Raw genomic sequence first — 19279 nt, 5'->3', positions numbered from 1 at the left:
TCATCTATAGCAAGAAGAGTGAGGCATGTGTTTTCTTTGGATTCTTCTGACATTAGTTTCCTTTCTGTTTCTATCTCTCTCCCATCTGGCTCCTTTTCTCTCTCTGCCTTCAGTCAGTTCTGCAACTAATCGTTGCACATCAATACCGTACAGAGCATTGTGCTAGGAACCCTAGGGAGATGCTTGCAGCTCATTATGGAAAGGGAAACATTCTTTCCTCTTTCCCATTCTCCTCCTTTTTATGTCTGTCTTTCTGTCTGTGTCCTCCTCGAGTGCTCAAGTGGCCCTCCTTATTTCCATGGGTTTTCATGGTTTCTGCTGTGGTCAAGGGCAGGGCCTTCAGCCCTGGGCCAGTGAATGGGTTTAACCTGCCTGTGGTGCATCCAATCACTCGGGACTGGTAAGTACTCAGTATGAAAACCTGGAGGGCCTTGTCAGTGCTGCTCCAGGGCTCTGTGCATTTGGATGCACAACACAGCATTTTTGGCTAACTCTATGTGAGAGTAAATGAGGATAAAATGCCACTCTGAGAAATTTAAAATTTAAGTTACTCTCTTCTAAAATTCTATGCCATTCATGCCTTAAAATAATCTTTTTTTTTTTTTTGAGTAGTTTTAGAATCTAGGTATTTACTTTTCTAAAGGGACCATTTCCAACCTAAGACAAATGTTCCCTTGGGGAATCATTGCTGTCATTAGATGCTCACATCTTCTTGCCCTTGTTAATCAGTTTTCTCTTCTCATTCCCCTTTTGTCTCCCACATAACCTGTATGTACATGCACTTCTAGTTTTGCCCCTAAAGCTACATATTTTTACAATTAGTTTAGGTTTCCTAAGACTCTCAGAGTTCTTTCCATTTGAGTTGCCAGTGGATGAGATGCTGACCACATGATCATTTTCCTCGGAACAGAATTCAAGTACACACGTCCCCTCTCTACTACCTTTAGTCTTCTTTATTTCCATAGAAGTGGATAGTTGTTTCTCATTACGTAACAAAATTACTAGTAATTTTTGGAACTCCAAGAGGATACAGTAGAAGGAACTGGAAAGAAGGGAGCAAAAAAATCATGGTTAGGCACCTAGCCTGCCTCAGTAGATGAGTTGAGAACATTCATATGGTTTAATCATTTCAGTAATTCTGTAAGATTTAAACTTGATGTTTATGTGGAAACTGGATTCAGAGGGGTTCCATGATCTACCCATTGTTCCACAGCTTGTGAAAGAGCTAAGATCTGAACCTAATCTCTGTGACTCCAAATTTCATGAGGGGGTGTTGAGGTAGACTCTAGAATGTTGGACAGGATGGGTGTCCGGGCAGGGAAGGGGTGAAGAGAAGGCTTTAGCCTGATGCAAGATTCTTGGCATGCTTCTCGTTCCCTTATTCCTACCCCAAATGTAGACTATTTTGGCAAAATATAGATCCAGCCCTTTGTGGTATTTTGATGAGAGGGTCTTCTACTAATGGGACATCTCTCTTTTGTCTTTCACAGCAATTTTGCAGGCAGTAATAGCTGGTGATCTTATGAAGGTAAGCTATCTTCCTACCAAAATTTTTGGTGATTCTTTAACAACTTTAACGTCATTTCTCACCACATTTTCATGATCTCTCGTATGTCATCTATCATCCATCCCTCTGCGGTGCTAGCCGACTCGAAAGGGGAAGGATGTTCTTTGGGGAACTGGACAGAGAGGGCCAGAGGAGTCTTCATAGCATCTCCACATTTCCTAACAGCAAAGGATGTGTGCAGGGGAACTGCGCTGGTTGCCTCCACTCATAACATGGACTGTATGTTCCCAGGATGCAATGCTCACAGTGCCCCAAATTCCCGCTATCTAGGAGCTGATATTTGGAGTTTTAAGGTTTCTTTTTAGACAGGTCTTGACATGAATGCATTATATGGATAATACCCAGAAATACACTCTCCGGGCCAGAGCCTCCAGCTTCTAACATTATTAGAGTTTTGTCCTTCAGGGATCACAATTAACCAAAAGAAGATGGTTAGTCTGATCTCCTTTGAACATTTTCATTTCTGCGTATATTTTCTTAGTTCAGAGGGAAGGAAGTAGTCACTGCTGCCTCTGGAGTGAATACAGATTCGGGAGTCACACTGCCCGCGTTCAAATCTTGGCTCTGCCATTCATTGTATGTGTGACTGTATTTAATTCTCTCCGTGCCTCAGTTTCTTCATCTGTAAAACTGAATAACGCTGCCTCTATCCTTTGTCATGAGAATTGAACGTAACGATACACGTAAAGCTCTTAAGACTGTTTTTATTACATAGAAGCGACTCTGAAATGCCAGCTAGTAGTGTTAGTCTGTGTCTTTTTAATAAACATAGTGGAGATGCAAATATTGTTATAAAGTGTGTACAGTCTATAAGTATTCTAAAAGTTATATTTAGTTTCATGTCATTTTCAGGCACTGGGACTTAGGACGACCTGCATATCCCTCTGTAACCCACACTGGCTTGATCTGCTCTGTAATATTGGCACCTGCGGGAGACAGAGGCTCTACCCGCCAGCCTGTGGAGAAGGGTGCCATTGCGGATTGAGAAACCAAGAGCTTTAAAAAGAAAGCTGAGAAGCACTGACCTTGCGTGCAACTTCTTCTGAAGTGCATCTATTGAATAAACTGAGAACCCCCTGTGCGACAGTATGAAGAGGTTACTAATAGGAAACAGTCAGAAGGTCCCAAGCATCCTGACAAACTGCCGTCTTAGGCACATAATCCTGGAAGTGGTGCCTGTGTCACTGTCTGGGTCATAATGTTACCAGCCATTGTCACCCACAAGAGAAAAGTGCTCTCCAAGTGGTGAACCTAGGAGTTTGATGCTGTTGCCCTGCAGTGGATTAAACCAATATTATCCTATACTCTCTGCAAAGCCTTATGCGAGATGCTTTGGGCAGTAAGATGTGATTCCTGCTCTTAAAGAGCTTCTAAGCCACAAATTATTTGCAAAACTACTATATTTGAAATCCTTTTTGATTTTTCCTCTGCTTTTAGCCTAGGCAACATATTTTCCAGGTCCCTGGGTATATAGCCACATTTTTTTCATACTTAATAGAGAACTATTTGAAATATGGGAAATTACTATATTCAGTGGACTGTCTTATTACCTTCTCTGTTATAATCATTTCCTAAGTGCCTGAGAAGTTACTTAACCTTATTTATTGGGAGATGAAATATAATGACTTAGGGTGTTTCTTTCTCATTCTTGTACCTTCTTTCCCTCCCAAGTATTTTTCTTCCCCTTTTCTTTCTTCTTCCCCATCTTCTTCTATGTCTTTATTCCATGCAGAAAGCACAGTACACATTAACTATTAAACTGTGTGTATGTAAGAGAGAAAGTGCACGCCAAATAGCAGAGAACAGAAGAACCCAGGAGTCGGTGTGAAGGCTGTTGGGAGTGGTTGCTGTGTAACTCAGCGGCATAAGATACGCATGGACTAATTGAAGGGCCACAGTGTCAAAAACACTACAGAAAGGCACAATCAAGGCAGCTGATGGATGGGCCTGTGCTTCTCTGTTGAGCCCGAATCCTTTGTGCCTCTGCCTACAAAGAAAGGGAGTATCATTGTAAGACTATCGTCGAGCAGTACTGGACATGTTTAGATTCTTTGTGGAAAACCATTAGCTACCTCTTGCTGTCCTGTAGCCTTGTACTTTAGAGATAAAAGTCCCCGTATGTTCTTTACATCCATTCAACTATTCCTTTTTGATCTATTTTCTGGGAAGTCTTCTGTGACTCTTCTTTACCTGTTAATAACCTCCTCATGTTGTTCTCCATTCCTGTGTCTGTCTTTGCACATCGGTCTCCCCCATGGACTGCGAGGTCTTGAGGCCAGTGACTGAGTCCTGTTTATACTTGTTTCCCTGGAATCTGGCACGGCAGTTCCATGGTTGGATTTGACTGAAAACATGAATTATGAGTTGACTCTTTGACCTTATGAATTGTTTGATATATATATATATATAATGTGCCATCTAATTCTTTCTTGGTGATAGTTACATTCCTTTTGCTTGGTACCTTCTGGATTATTTTATTCTTATTTGTCCTAAAACTACCCTTTATAAGCTGCAGAAAGACTCTGTGTCCTGCTGTACTGCAGTTTGGAGAATAGAAACCCACTTACACTTTCTATAATGTTCAGTATTTCATGAAATTAGACCATATCCTCACTTCACCACATTATTCTCAGGCTACAAAATCTGTGGGGTTTTTTCTAGTCTGTTCTCACAGGTGTTTTAGGTGTCTACTACTACATTCCCTGAATCCTTTTGGTTCTCACCCTGTGGGTCATCTCTAGCCTTCTTGGGTATGGGTTGGGTGGTTAACAGAAGGCGAGAGGCTGGACGGCAGATCAGGGTGAAGAAGTGAGGCCGTGCAGATGTGTGCCCGTGTCTGCTATGTGCACGTGTGCTGTGACCTCCCGCAGGAAAATGGGAAGCAGCTTCTGGATTTGGTAGCTGGGTTCATTAGAGGTTGAAGAAAAACTGGGGGCGAGGAAAGGCGCTTAGCTACGGGACACCAAGCTATTCCTGTCTGCAGCCTTAATTATCCTTTCACTCAGGAGAGAGCTCAGCCAACAGAGGAAAACGTTTATTCTCTTCGCTGCCCTTCACTCCCTTGGGACAGAGACCAGTGCCCAGAAAAGAAAAAGACATAAAGCAGAAAAGAAATAAGTAACTCAGCATGTTTCAGTTTCCTTGGGCTGTTCAGTGCCCACAGACCCTCTCCCGAGTCAGGTGAGATGCTGGCCATCTATTTGAGTGATAACACAGACCGGGAATGTTACTTCCTCCCTTTGACTTTTCTGTGTCCTCTGCGGCTAGAAACGTTTGTGGTTTGCTTCATCACTCTTCTTTTTATCACCGGTTAACTGTTTTCCTTGTTCCGGACCCTGCCTGAGCTTCTTTTCCTATGTCTCTTTTGCAGCTAATAGAAAGCTATAAAAACGGAGGGAGTCTGCTAATTCAGGGACCAGACCACTGTTCACTCCTTCACCATGCAGCTAAAACCGGCAACGGGGAGATTGTGAAATATATCCTTGACCACGGTGAGTAGGTACAGTGAACCAAGGATCACTTCTCCATGCAGTAATTGAATTTTCTAAATTGACTTTCTTCCAGGCTATGTTCAGAATGGTAGAGATGCTCTCCAAATTTTAGCTCACTCCCCCAGCTTATTGGAGGCAGACAGAATTGCAGACCACTGACACATGTCGGTCACCATAATCAAACATTTCATAGAAATTATTTTCCTATCAAGGTCTTTGCAGGATATTTTTGAGCTAAGTAAAAAATAAAAGACAAAATCAAATGCCACCTGATGTAATATGCTGTATTGTTTTGTGAAGAGCATTAAGTTGACTGGTTGGGACGAGGTACCAAATTCGTGTTGATAGCATGATAAGCCTGTGTTTTTTTTTCCCCCAGCTTCCTGGCTTCTCTCTCTCTCTCTCTCTCTCTCTCTCCGGCTCTCTCTCTTGCTCTCTTTTTCCGGTTTGAATCTCATTCATCTATCAAATTAAGCCACATTTCATTCTCTTTGAAAACATCTGGTACTCGTGTGTCTTCTGTGGTTAGGTGATTTCGACATGTAGCATGTACGTTAGCATCTTCCCCTAATGACCCTTTAAAGGCATAAACACATGAATGGACACCAAATCTTGACCATTACTTTCAGCTTCCCATGTTTATAGTGTCTCTAGGAATACTACACTTGATCTTAGCCAAAAGGCTGAGAAGCAATAGTGTCTCTAGGAATAAAGAACAGGAGTAAAGGGGAAAAAATCTGCCTGACTTGGGTGTTTTTGAGGAAGCAGGAGTGGAGTAGCCTCTAGCTCTGCTAGGTATAGGTACACAGAGACCTTGGAAGATTTTCTGTGAGCCCCGGCAGTGACCCTGTGGCATCCAAAATCAGGCCATAAATAGTAAGCATATTAGTAGATATGGCACATTTGCACATTACTTTTTACTCGTCTTTTATTCAGTTCAACACACATCTTACTCCTTTCAGTCATTCCACAGATGTTTGTGGAGTGCCTAACAGGAACTACCTGTTATAGACCAGTGGACACACACACACACACACACACACACACGCACGCGCACGCACGTGCACGATACAGTCACTAGTTTCAGGCAATTTCCGGCGAAAAAATATAATCATATGCAGAATGAAATTGAAAACAGTTCTATATAGATGGTTTAAGTCCTATTGTAAAGCCACAGGTAGATAACACAGCTGCCATTTGTCACACACTTCTCATATTTCAGATGCTTCTACTAAACATATCCTATGTTGGGATGTGACACATCGATTGTCAGTTACATTTGACACACCTTGTTTTGTCCTCAGTTCCTCCTCACCATGAAGAGTTTCCTGGAAACCTTGGCCCGAGTGATGGTGGAAAGAATGGCTTAGGAAAAAGAAAAGGTGTTTGAAGTCGGATGGTGGTTATTAGAGCATTTCTTGCCCGCTGCACGCCGGGCCTGACAGTCCCAAGCCAGTGTACTTTGGAAAGCCTGGGTCGTTGGCTGTGTTCTTGGTACTGTGTCTGCGGTGTGCGTCTTTTCATCTCCTGTCCCCCTGCCCATTCTACCGCCTGCAATGAAAGCGTTTCTCTTTGGGCAAGACTTACAAAGCAATGGCGGCATGATCTCTGCTTGCCTCCTTCACACGCACACACACACACGCACACACACACACTCAAAATCATAGGTGTTTTCTCTTCCCCGTAGTGACTTCTCCCAAAGCTAGTGAGAGGCAAAAGCAAATGTTAGAACCCGGCCCCACGGGCAATGAAGCACAGAGCTTCTGTGATTATTTTTGTCTTAATAGAAAAGAGCTCAGGGTTTCTATTGCACAAAATGCAGATGTGCTTTAGATATACATACTGTCAGTTTGTCTTTAGCTCAAGTGAAGGTGCTCCTGGTTGCTGTCTTCTTGACCATTCTCAATCCTTTCTTATTCGTTTGTCCTTTACCCAATGGGATTGAATGCTTGCTCACATATCTTAAGCTGTTCAATACCCACATCTCCTCTCTGGAGTTAGGCGTGAGACTGGCCATCTGTTTGAATGCTAACACAATTTAGGGTCTCTGTCTCTCTCTCTTCCTCTACCTCTCCTGAAGAGCTAGAATTCCATCTCCACGTCCCCCTCACCCCCGCCACGGGTTCTGGAAACCTCTATCAGTTACCTGTTGGTATCTCACTTGGTCTCACTCAAGAGGCTGCAGGGAACCACACTTGTGACTGAGTCTGTATTGAAGAGGGACTCCCCAACATGTTTGGGGCTCTCAGCTGAGATGGCTGGGATGCCCGGGACACCTGGAGCCTTTCTCTATACCTATCCTTTTATCCCAGGCTTCTTCATGGCATGACAGTCCTAGGGCTCCAGGAAGATGGAAGCTTCCAGACGTCCTGTGGGCAGGCTGGAAAGTTCTGCATCATCTCTGTAGCATTCTGTTCGCTAAAACGGTCACAGGGCTGGCCCTGACTCATGGAGGGGGGAAATGGCCCCCACTGCTCTGTGAGAGGAGCTGCAAATAATTTGTGGCCAGATTTAACCTACCACCTTCCTAACTCTATCTTCTTCAGTTGAAAATGGTGAGCCTACCTTCTCAGTGTCCTGAACTACTGTGTCACCCAGAATCCCCTGGGCCTCGCGTTTATATGTTCCTTTGGTTCTCAGTCCTAAGGTTGACTAGCAACAATAATTCTTTGAATTTGCAAGTTCTTTAACAACAGTTTCCCCTCTTTTTAGCATAAGCATGACCCATGTAATATTTGGGACATACTTATACCAAAAACAAAAACAAAACCCCTCTCCTCTGTTGCATGTCCCCAGGGGCATGAGATGATATTGGTCTAGACCCATGGATTTTCACTCCCGCACTACTTTTTCCACTGCCTTAAATAAGAGGGCCTCTAAAAGCTTGCTGTTTCTAACCCCATCTGTGGACTGGTGCCCGCCTACTTTGCCTGGTGTGAAATCAAGCTGGTACTTTCGTTAGTCTCTTCGTGCTGTAACCAAAGCCTGACACCCCAGTACTCAACTTGTGTCTCTTCCACCCCCAGCACCTCTTGCAAAGCGTGAGTCACATAATACAGCTCTCTCTGTCAAAATGGAAGGACACAAAGCAAAATTAACATAATTTGGGGGGAGGGGGTGTTTATTTTTCCAGGATTTTTTTTGGTTCGATTTTAATAATATGTTTAATAACTATGATAATGAGGGAAAAACACCCTTGAGATTCCAAACATCTCTACTTGCCTCATGGGCAAGCCATTCCCAAGGTCACGGGAGGCATCTGATACCCTCCCCGCCTCACCAGGATCTCTCATTGGCCGGTACATACCTGAGAGTGAGACTGGAGATACGAAGCACAATCCATCTTTCTGTTGGGAAATAAAATCTCATTATGCTCTCTAGTCCCAGAATCACTGCAATTTTGAAGGATGGTGATTTTTAACCTTTTAGTACCATAGCCAAATAATAGGAACTAAATTGCAGTTGATTTTTATTGAAATTAGTACTAGCCAACCTGATAGGCCTCATCAATTCCATCTCCCTAACACTGATCTCATTATTTCTCTTTATTCAGGAATACACATGCGAAATCTTTTGGCATAGCCAGTCTAATCCAGCAGGTTCTTAAGAGCTAAGCGCTTCAGCTCAACTGTCTTTATTGTTGCTGTTTGTTTTCGTATCTTTAGGTGCTGATATAATTTCATTAGCCTGTGCATTTTGAAAAACGCATCTCTTTTAAGTTATAGAAACCTCTGTAAATTACAGTGTTCTTGAAGTCAAGGACAAGCACACGGGAAACATGACCCTTTCTCTTCTCTGTACCCATTACCTTAATGTGATCTCTGTTCAGTGAAATAGTCTCTCCTAATTTAACATGATGATGGCTCTAGAATCCCCTTGGTCTGACAAGGAAAATAGCCTTTTCTAAGAGAATTTAGTGAGGCTGGGGTTCAGGATGTGTATCAGACTGTGGCATTATGTTTATAAGCTAGCATCAGTTTTGTGGTGGACAGGTCTGATCAGTGTGAATTCATGTAAATGGGGAAAAAAGTGGAAATTTTACACTGCACCAGAGTTGGAGAGGGACATTCCTCCTCATCTTTCGAATGCTGCAGATCTTTTGAAGTTTTAGTTTTTTGTTTTTTGTTTTTTTTTTTAATTTGGTTTAAGTCTTTCCTGTGACTTCATATGCCATAAGTCCCCAAACCTGTTCGAAGACCTGACTGTAAAGATGTGCTAATGACAGGGCTCTGGAGAAATCGGTAGGCACTTTGCAAGTTGCCTGAGAGCATACTGGCTGGTTTTCTGTCCTGCATCCTTGCTCAGGTGGGAGCCCCTCTCCCCTCTGCTTTGCCCACCTCTTCGCTGGTTATTTGTGGTGAGCAGTGGGGTCCACAGTCGGGAGGGCGCCCCCTGAGCAGGTGTCGTGAGAGATTAGCTGTTCCCCCAGACGCCACAGTAAACAACACATTTCTGTCCTAAGTGTTCTCTGGAAACCGGGCTGTGGGGCTAGGGGCAGGAGATGTATGGTGAGTTCTGAAAAGCCACAGGAGGCTGGAATTGTTTTCTGTCCTCCTTCTTCTTTGGGACCTTTTCTCTCAAATACACAACCTGCTGTTTTCCTTTCTGAAAAACTGGAATTTGGGCATTTGGAGGGTTGCAGAGAGAATGGAAGAGGAAGACAGAGAGCAATCCCACAGGGCCAGGGTGGAGAGGGAAGGACGCGAGGGGCTCCATTCCCGGGCCCCCAGTGGCTCCCGCTTTTCAGCTCCTTTCAACCATATTTTCTCCCCACTCCTTCCTCCCTCCTTGAACCCCTCCGAGGGACTTTTGTGTTGTTTTAGGCTTTTACCACCCCGCACATCTCGCCTCTTTGTTTTTATCCCCCCCCACTCCCACCCCTCTGCCCCCCTACTGCGCGTCCTGATAGAAATCTCACTCATGCATTTCCTTTTTGATTTCAATGGCTTATTTTGTCTTCTCTCCTTTTCTGTCTTCAGTCTTTCTTTTCTTTTCTTTTATTTTTACCCCCCCCCCTTTTCCTGCCTCTGGTCCCCGAGAGAAAGGACCACCGTCCCGCTGGGACAGGATGACGGTGCGGTTCGAGTTCCCAGTGCCAGCTCTCCCCACATCTGTGCAGCTTTTGTCCTGGGGCAGAGGAGGATTTGGAATGGTCTGCTGGCAGCGTGGGGGAGACTAATGGGAAATGAGGTCCCGGACAGAGAGGCCACGGAGAGGTGGAAGGGAGAGCAAGGGGGGTTTGGATGCCTTGGTGTGGGAAGCAAATTAAAGGATGCGTGCGACAAAGGACACATCATATATAATACAAGCACAATATTGATGATAGGGTTGTAGCAGCAAGAGCGCGGGGCGGGGGGGGGGGGTATCCAACGGAAGAGCCAATGGAATGAGCCGGGGCAGCAGACTTGCCGTTTAGAAGGCTTGACTACTTAACCTCACTGTTCACTTTCTCACGTTGGGAGATTTGTGAAACTTTGCTTCCTTTCGCATTCCCCGGCTTCGCTGGAATACTGATGCGTAGATCTTCTCAATACGTCTGTTCCCCCCTGATTTTTCAGACCATTTCCCATATAGCACAGTCTTTTGAATCCATGTTACGTTTATGGGTCTTTCTCTGAGAAAAAAAATATGATACTGGCTGGGATCCACATTGATTTTTAAATGGCTTTCATTCATTCATTCAATAAAAAAATGAATTCTGTCCCATGAACTTTTGAGAAAAAATGTTAGAGTAATAGTCACTGCTAACTTTGATTGCTCTAAATGCTTCGTATGTATTCACATACTTAATTCTTAAAACAACCCTATGTAGGGAGTTCTCTTCTCTCCACCTGACGGGTGGTGAAAACCGAAGCAGAGTGAGGTCAGGTTACCTGCCAAGACTCACGTGTAACATCTGGTCTCTGCCCTCCATATTTCTAAACCCCGGTGAGGGAAATGAAACACAACCACCTCGCAGGGTAGTTTGATGGAAGCATTACCTGCAGAGTTCCAATGACAGCTAATGCAGGGCTCTGAAGGGACAGCGATTGTCTGCCTCTGAAAACTTCATGGAGAAATTGGCACACATGCCCCTTGAGTCAGATTTTAACAGTTGTTTTCTGGTACAAGTCAAATGTGGGGTTGAGTGTGGACATTGTAGCAAACCCTAGGAGGCAGCAGTGAACCAAGACTTGGTTTTATATTCAGGGAATAACTGAGTTCACTGCTAGCAACGTAATGGTACTCCTTCAGATTCCCGAAGGGACATGGCGTGATGTTCACAGTGTAGATCTAAAATAGAAAATAAGTTCTAGGTCCAAATATTCACCGTTGATCTAAACTGAAAGAATTCCATCCTCTTTTCTTTCTCTTGTTCTCTCCCTTATTAGTGACACTCAAATGAACTTTCCCAAAAAATCATAGATGCTATTTTTTATTATTTATTTATTTATTATTTTATATTTAGTTTTATTTCTGAGAGAGCGGGAGAGAGCACTAGCCGGGGGAGAGCAGAGAGAGAGAGGGACAAGAGGGATCCCAGGTGGGCTCGGTGCCGACAGCAGAGAGCCCAACGCGGGGCTCGAACTCATGAACCATGAGTTCGTGACCCGAGCCGAAGTTGGACACACAACCAACTGAGCCACCCAGGCATCCCGGTGCTATTTTTAAAATAGTGTTTCCTTTAAAGAGCATTTTTGCAGTCTGTGCAGATGATTTTTGTTTCTCTGGCCATGCCCCCTCTCTGCAGACCTCATACTGACGCTGCTAACCTGCACAGGGCACTAGTAAACAGCCTGAAATACTACAGCTCCCAGCAGGCCACTAGAAGCAGCATAGGGAGGGAAACTCCAGCCTCTTCTTGGGCTGTACCTGGCACTCAGTCCTCTTCTCAGCTCCTCCTCCGCCACCCCCTTCTTGCTAGCATTATGCCAACACGGTTATTTTAAAGCGGGTTAAGACATTGCTAGAAAAGGTACCTGTACTGCTAAAAATGGCTCCCTACGCCTGTCTGTCATCAGTTCACTGCCACCCTTCCCTCTGCATTGGGGATTCACCTGCCAGCATGCAAAATGTTCTGCTCTTTTTGTGATTATCTGTACTGGTGGAAAGAGGAGGAAGGTTTGGGTTAATTAAGTCCATCATTCCAGAGCCCATTTCATTCCAGAAACCTGTAATTGGAGTTTCATCAGATGTTAATTAAGCAAAAGTATCCTGTTTTAAGATCAGCACCTCTTCCTCTCACCCCTGTCTGCTGCAGCAGGTCAAAAGGAGACAAGGGGGAAGTGATAAGCAGCTACAGGCTTGCCTGACTCATAAATTGGATACTCAGCTCTGGGATTGTTCTGCATTGGCTGCATTTGTGGTGATTCTTGTCAGAAACTTGAGGAACAAGGTCCTTTCTCTTCCTTGCCCCCCCTTTCAGAGTGTCAAACAATTGCCATTTTAGCGCAGATTGAGTTGGTTCCACAAACTCTCACATGGCGGCAGGGATCCTGGAGTCCGTGGACCCCCCATGGGTGCAGCCCTGAGCACAGAATGAAGGGGGAAAGGAGGCGGGGCCTCTGGTGCCTAAATCCGCATGCACTCAGCAGTAATGGTGGGAACAGAGCTGCCAGTGAGGCTGGGTTGCTCGTATTCATGGAATTCCTTTCCACATGAATTGCTCCAAGGGTTTGCCGAAGAGGGCATTGGGCCCTGTAAGCCTTCTTGTTCCTAGCCTTGCAGAGAATGCCCTGCCCACAACTGAGGAGGTCTGGAGAATTGGTTCTCAGGACATCAAATTTGAATCAACAAGTGGCTTCAGAAATAAATGGAAGGAAATGCAGAGTCCGGTACACTTCCTTCCTTTACTGATGGTCCACATTTTGATTTAGTGTAACCTCCTGGATTATGCCAGAGAATAGGACACTTAATATCTAACCTTCAGGCATGTAGTGTGCCAGGACTGAGAGATTAAATGAACTTGCACGAGGTCCAGTAAGTGGTAGGTAGAGCCAGAATTTTGGAGCAAGGAGGTTCAGCTCTAGGACCCATCACGGCGCTATACTGCTCTGCACTTCTTCGGGTGTTTGTTGTGGGAATTATTTGTTTGTCGTGAGAATTATTGTTCATTTTTCCTTAGACAAATGTTCCTAGTTTGTTGAGGGACAAAAATAAATGAGTTAAGTCTTTGTTAAATCCTTAATGTAGGATAGTTGCTAGAGGGATATGATAATGCTAGAGGGAAATAATAAATATTCTTACACTGCAGAGATTTAGAAGAATTTGTTTAGGGAGACAAGGCATATGACTGAAAATCAAATGGCAAAAGGGTAGAACCAAGTAAGTGCTACAGGCTTTCAGAGAAAGGGATAGATCCCTTCTGTGAAGACTGGTCTTTTCAGAAGACCTTGTCACAGATTGGGCTTTACAGAATGGGTAAGACTTAGGTATGTGTCTAGAAAAGGGAAGGCTGTTTCAGATCGGGAGAGTGGAGGGAACAAGCTCTGGGAACCCGGAGGGCCTGAGAAATGGGTGGGTAATAGTGCAGTTACCAGATTAGCTAATGTGAAAAACGGAACGTGGGAACAAATTGAATAAGGGCAGTTCCAGATGAAAGACGGTGAACTTTCATGTTTAAATAGTTGGGAGTAAGCAGTCAATATGCTGAATTGGAAACCTGGAAATCTGAATGATATGAGGCTTTTCACTTTTCTTAATGTTTTCACTTTTCTTATGCCCCAGACAGAGACCTATTAGGAAGCCTGTTTGTCAAATAGGACAAAGAGGAGACACAAGTAGGGCAGATGGTGCAAGAGAAGATTCACCTGGCCTTGATGGCCAGTTTCTGTGAAAGAGGAGGTAAAGGTGATGAGGTAGCTCTCGGATGACCAGGAGGATTGTGAAGGTCCCATAACACCTCAGCCATCTTCTTGGCCAGTGACTTTCATGGTTGGGAAGTCCTAACCTCTTCCCTTTCTTCTTTTTTATGTAATAAGTAATCGCCTAAGCACATTTTCAATAATAATGATATCTGACAGTAAAGACAGCAGATGAACAGGATAGTATTTCTAAAGACTAAAATGCTCAATACCTAGAACTGTGCTTGGCGTGTCTAAGCGCACTTATTCATTAATTCACCCCAACATTTAAGCATCTCCTTGGTACTAGGTTCAATGCCAGGCACCAAGGAAGGATATAGTGGTGGATGAGGCATAGGCCACGACGTCAGGGGATTTACCAGAGACTAGTGGAGGGACACATCAGCAGGTGGTTTTGATATGGTTTAAATGTCTTGATCAATAAGGTAATTGTATAGCCCCACCTGTGTGGTATAGTCTCAATGTAGATGACGAATTATCTTACCCTCCCAATTACAGAACATAGGCTTGGTGTCCAAAGTGGGAGTGCACATACATAGGCAGGCCACTTAATGCAGTATTTGGAGTGGGCTCATGCAGGGTTTGATGCAAAATGTGTCTCAACTGATACCTGCAGGCCAATTAGAGTTAGGGAGGGTTGGGGAGGAAAGCAGTGGTGCAGAGAGTGGAAAGGTGGTCATTCCAAGAATTGTTTGCAGATTGAATGAATTAGTTGGTGAACAAATAAAACATCAGCAGTGCACAAACTCACCAAACATCTCAATTCCTAATGAAGTATCTATAATCATTGGGTGTTTATGTATAACATTTCTTCCAGGTCTTGGAAGGGAAATTTTTTGAAAACTATAATGTTACTCTGTTTCTAAAATATAGATGTTAGACTGGATGATATCTATGGTATTTTATAGTTTTAAAAGTCTGTATAAAACCCCATCTCAAACAACCTGCCACTGGAGAATGATAAACAACCCTTCAAGCCCACTGAACTGTCCCCTTTCTCCCAAGGTAGCCACTTAGTTATTTCTCACTTATTCTATTCCAATTAATTTTATTCCTTCAAGTTGACTGAAAGCTGCTTTACAGGCAGAGACTGTATCATTCCTATGCAGCTCCCATTTCACACATGTTGGCTGGTGGGGGTTGGGAGGTTGGTGAGGGGGAATAGAGAAGTCCTTTCTTTTCTGGGGGTGGGGGCAAGGGAGGCAGTCTTATTATCCCTATCACCAAATGGCTCTTCCTTTTTCAGCTTGCCAAGGCATTATAGCTCTGTGATTACAGATTTTTTTGTGTTGTTAATGGTTATTTTTTCAACTTTTTTTGATGGATGTCTTACTTTCCTCTTATTTAGGACCTTCTGAGTTATTGGATATGGCAGACAGCGAAACGTGAGTATTGCCTTCCATTACATAGTCTACATTATTTTCTTTAGATATGTTCTTTAGAACCTATCTAGGAGAAGAATGTAGTCTATAGGGCATACAATAGATCATTGAAATGTCAGTGATAAAGAGTTCAGTTTCTTTTTTTTTTTTTAATGTTTACTTATTTTTGAGAGAGAGAGAGAGACCATGAGTAGGGGAGGGGCAGAGAGAGAGGGAGACACAAACTCCGAGGCAGGCTCCAGGCTCCAAGCTCTCAGCACAGAGCCCAACCCAGGGCTCGAACTCACGAACTGTGAGATCATGACCTGAACCAAGGTCAGACGCTTAACCGACTGAGCCACCCAGGCGCCCTAAGAGTTCACTTTCAATAGTACATATAACTGTGCAGGGCTAATCTCCTAAACCAATAATTACACAATAAAAATTGATGACAAGAATCCTAATGATTACGTGCACAGTCATTGCTATTCGTCATTTAGAGCTTCCTACAGGCAAGGAAGTTCTGCACTGGTACATCTTGGACTCCTGAGAAATCTAAATAAATACATTTACCTTTTTTGTATTTACTCTTTCTCAACTGGGATTTGTGAGAAAATGAAGTCCTAATACCCTATGGCATCCTTTGTTTGTAATGAAACCTCTACACTGAGTCTAGAATGGAAGAAGTTACATATAACCATTGGAGAATTAAGAATATGGGAATTCCAATCATTGTTATGTTCTGTGGTTCAGATGGGCAACCCTGGTTGAGAAAATCATCCACTTTGGGGTGGTCCCCAAACTGATGTTTGTCCTCAGCTTTTTTTTGTTGTTGTTCTTCAGACAACAAAAATAGCTACTGCTCCCCAAATAGGAACAAAGAAAGGGTAAATGTCTAACTCTGAAAGCCATATGGAAGCACTGTAAAACTTGACAGAAATTTGAAAAGAGTGAAAGATAGTTGGGGAGTAGCGAAGTAGGTCTGGAGGAGGAACAGTAGGAATGAATAGAGCAAATGAGGAGGAAGGGGATAGTTACATAGTTATGAGTTACTAAACATGGAAGAAACTGTCCGTTGTTGCAAAGAGTTTGTCCACATACCACGTCCTATTGACAAGATCGTCACCCATTTGTCTTGTCTAAGCCCTGCTTTTGATTTTTCGTGATAAGCTTTGGCATGGAACATCGTTTCCATTTTGGACTCAATTGAAATATCTTCTTCCCTGTACTGCCCATGAGAGGGGGTAGAAATAGTTACTTGGCCTTACCCTCTTCCTAGGCCAAGTGGCTGGCCTCAGGACTGCTGCCAGCAGGGGAAAGCTCGTGTCCCCACCTCTCCCGGATATACTCTGTGGCTGCCCACACCCTCCCACCTGCCAGTCACATGAAATCAGTAGGTAGGGCAGCTTGTGTCGACCTGGTCCTTCAAAGTTGAGTCCCCAAGAGATACTCCACTGAGGGCCCCAGGGCGGTCTGCCAAGCACTGTGTGATCTACCTGAAGGGCCTGTGGTTTTCCATCACTGTTCCGTGTGTACCATATCCAGTGCCCCTGTGTTCTGCCCAGATGTGTCCACAGAGAAAACTGTCCCACAGTGCTCAGACACATCCGTACTTATCAGTCTGTTTAATAGCGCTGTTGAGTATTTCCTAAATCAAGCATTAGCGGTTGAAAACAAAATCACTCAGCCTAGTTAACACTCTTTAGAAAAGAGATTGGAGTCAGAGATTACGGTTAGTTGATGACTAACTGAAGACGTTTTTAGATACCCCGACGTCCATCCCCCCCCCCCCGCCCCCCCGAATGTGCCCAGCAGCCGCGGGCTCAGCTGCAGATAGCGAAGGAGGCCGAGGAGCACAGAACTTCAGCAGCAGGGATAGGAGGCCACCCTCACCCCCTCCCTGCCGCCTCCACCCCCACTCCCACCCCTGCCCCCAACCCTTTTATGGGTGGTTTCCCATTTCATCTTTGATTTAGGGGTGAGACCGCACTGCACAAGGCTGCCTGCCAGCGGAACCGGGCTGTGTGCCAGCTTCTGGTGGATGCGGGAGCATCTCTGAGAAAGACGGACTCCAAGGTAACTTGATGAGTGAGTGCAAACATCCTCCCACTGGGCAAGACCACCGGCACCATTGCCTTCACTTGTGCTCATAGCAAAGGCATCCTTTCTGTGCTTATGGAAGTGCCTGGGGCTTTGGAAAAAGGAGGAAAAAATAAAGTGCTTCATTTAGAGTAACTGTAGTTTAAACGTATAAGCACAAAGGGAAGGGTGTGTGCTTGCCTATGGGACTTTATAAACCCCTGAATGGGCTGGCCTTGGGACTTTGGGGGTTGTCCTGCTGAATGCCAGCAGCCAAGTTGCAGAGAGGTGAGGTTCAAACCCTACGAGAAGGGGTAAAAGACATTGGCCTGCTACTGAGAGCCCCTTCCCCTTCAGCTATTTTATCTAGTGTAGCTTAAAATCTGTGATTTATGTGGCCCCATACATGGGTGCCCAAGCGATTAGCGGCCACAGTGGTCAGCCCTGACTTTGAAAGGGTTATAATCTTAAACCTGATATGTGTATGTTGGCTTTTTATTTTTAAAAGTTTCTTCCTATTTGTTTCCTTATATTTTCCCCTAAAAGTTAACCCCTGAAGTTAGGGTGGGAATTACTGATTACTCTCATTGATGCGAGAACTGAAACCAAAAGAGAGTTCTATGCCCTTAGACCAGTAGCTGAGCCCAAATCCAGTTTCAGCTCTTTTGACGCCCAGCCCAGTGTAGTTTCAGCAGATCAGTCATTCTCACTTGGTGACAGAATACCACCGCCACCCCCACTCCCCCTCCCCCCCCCCCCCCCCGCAAACTGGATCCAACAGGATGAAGAGTGGCAACCTAGTAACAAAATTGGTTTTTTTCCCTATGGTTTGTATGTTTTGTTGCCTTACGGTGATAGCTATGGCGTGGTGGCTTGAAATGTGGTTAGTTTCCCTGCAGCAAAAGTCCTATAAATCTGGATTCAAAGTGTGTTAACGTCTTAATGAGAGGGCAATGAGGCTAGAAATTGATAGCGGGACATATCTGCCAACCTTGATCAGAAAAACATCAACAGGTAGAGGTAAGGAGGAGACACTCAGTTGGGGAGAACTGACTTCAGGCTGCACCGTGAGTTGGTCATTTACAGAAAGCACCAAAAAAAGGGCTGAAAGCTAGAGTGAGGGAAGAGGCGTAGCTCAGTAGCATTGACCTGGGACTGCAGCCCAGGAGACGGGGAGATACCGAATGCAGAAGATCAGTGTCACAGAGGAGCCTGATGAGGTCTGAGAAAACACCACAGAGAAACCCTCAGAAAGGACAAACCATTTAACTGTAGAGGGTTGCAGAGAAGAATTTTAACATACAGATGAGGATTTCATTATGCAGGCATTGAATAAATAGCCTACGTTTGGGGCCGGTGAGTATAGCCAAGGAACACAGACATATGACTTACATGACTTGAGCCCCGTTAGACTTATTTAAGTGACTAGCCACTGATTATATGCAGTTTGCCTCCTGGGGTTTCCCCAAACCGCAGTGAACACTATGAAATAACTTTTTCTCCTGTGTGGACCTCTTTTTCTGCCCCGAGCCAGTTCTGAGCCAGTGAGTGGTGTGGCGTGACGGTCCACTCCCCCAGCAGCCCACCAGATCCTTGCTCTCTGCCTGAGGTCCCCGGCCACCTCCATTCCTCCCTTAGGCTGTTTCACATGTTAAGCTGCATCTTGGTTTCAAGCAGGTCTGTTACCTGACTGGTTAGCTGAGTGGGTGTGGGATTTCAAATGGTTCCCTCAGCGTGATATTCTTCCCAGCTGATATTTGCACTGAAAGTGTCTTTGTTACATAATCTGATTGAAAAACACACACCAGGTAGGCAGGATCGATGGAGGCCGTGATTTCAGGTAGGGTTGGCCTTGTTGGGACCACTCACTCTACAGCATGGAAATTGCCTGTTTACCACACAACAGACTGGCTTACACTCAACTCCGAATAGAAAAAG

The 19279-nt window shown here is 44.5% G+C and overlaps 1 protein-coding gene across 4 annotated transcripts in view; it reads left to right on the top strand.

Moving 5' to 3' along the window:
• Nucleotides 1-19279, top strand: part of DGKI (diacylglycerol kinase iota) — a 450160-nt gene that overhangs the window by 423758 nt on the left and 7123 nt on the right. For all 4 annotated transcript variants that reach the window (XM_047097249.1, XM_047097250.1, XM_047097248.1 and 1 more), the window contains 4 exons: nucleotides 1491-1528; nucleotides 4938-5058; nucleotides 15250-15286; nucleotides 17239-17338. In XM_047097249.1, coding sequence (XP_046953205.1) covers nucleotides 1491-1528; nucleotides 4938-5058; nucleotides 15250-15286; nucleotides 17239-17338 — 296 coding nt within the window. The remainder of the gene's footprint in view (nucleotides 1-1490; nucleotides 1529-4937; nucleotides 5059-15249; nucleotides 15287-17238; nucleotides 17339-19279) is intronic.

This window comes from Lynx rufus, unplaced genomic scaffold (assembly GCF_022079265.1).
Source record: "Lynx rufus isolate CCGP_SWC_20201006 ecotype Redwood Valley unplaced genomic scaffold, mLynRuf1.p SCAF_4, whole genome shotgun sequence".
Taxonomy (NCBI): Eukaryota; Metazoa; Chordata; class Mammalia; order Carnivora; family Felidae; genus Lynx; species Lynx rufus.
The sequence above is the reverse complement of the archived record's forward strand: the minus strand, read 5'-3'. Positions and strand labels throughout refer to the sequence as shown.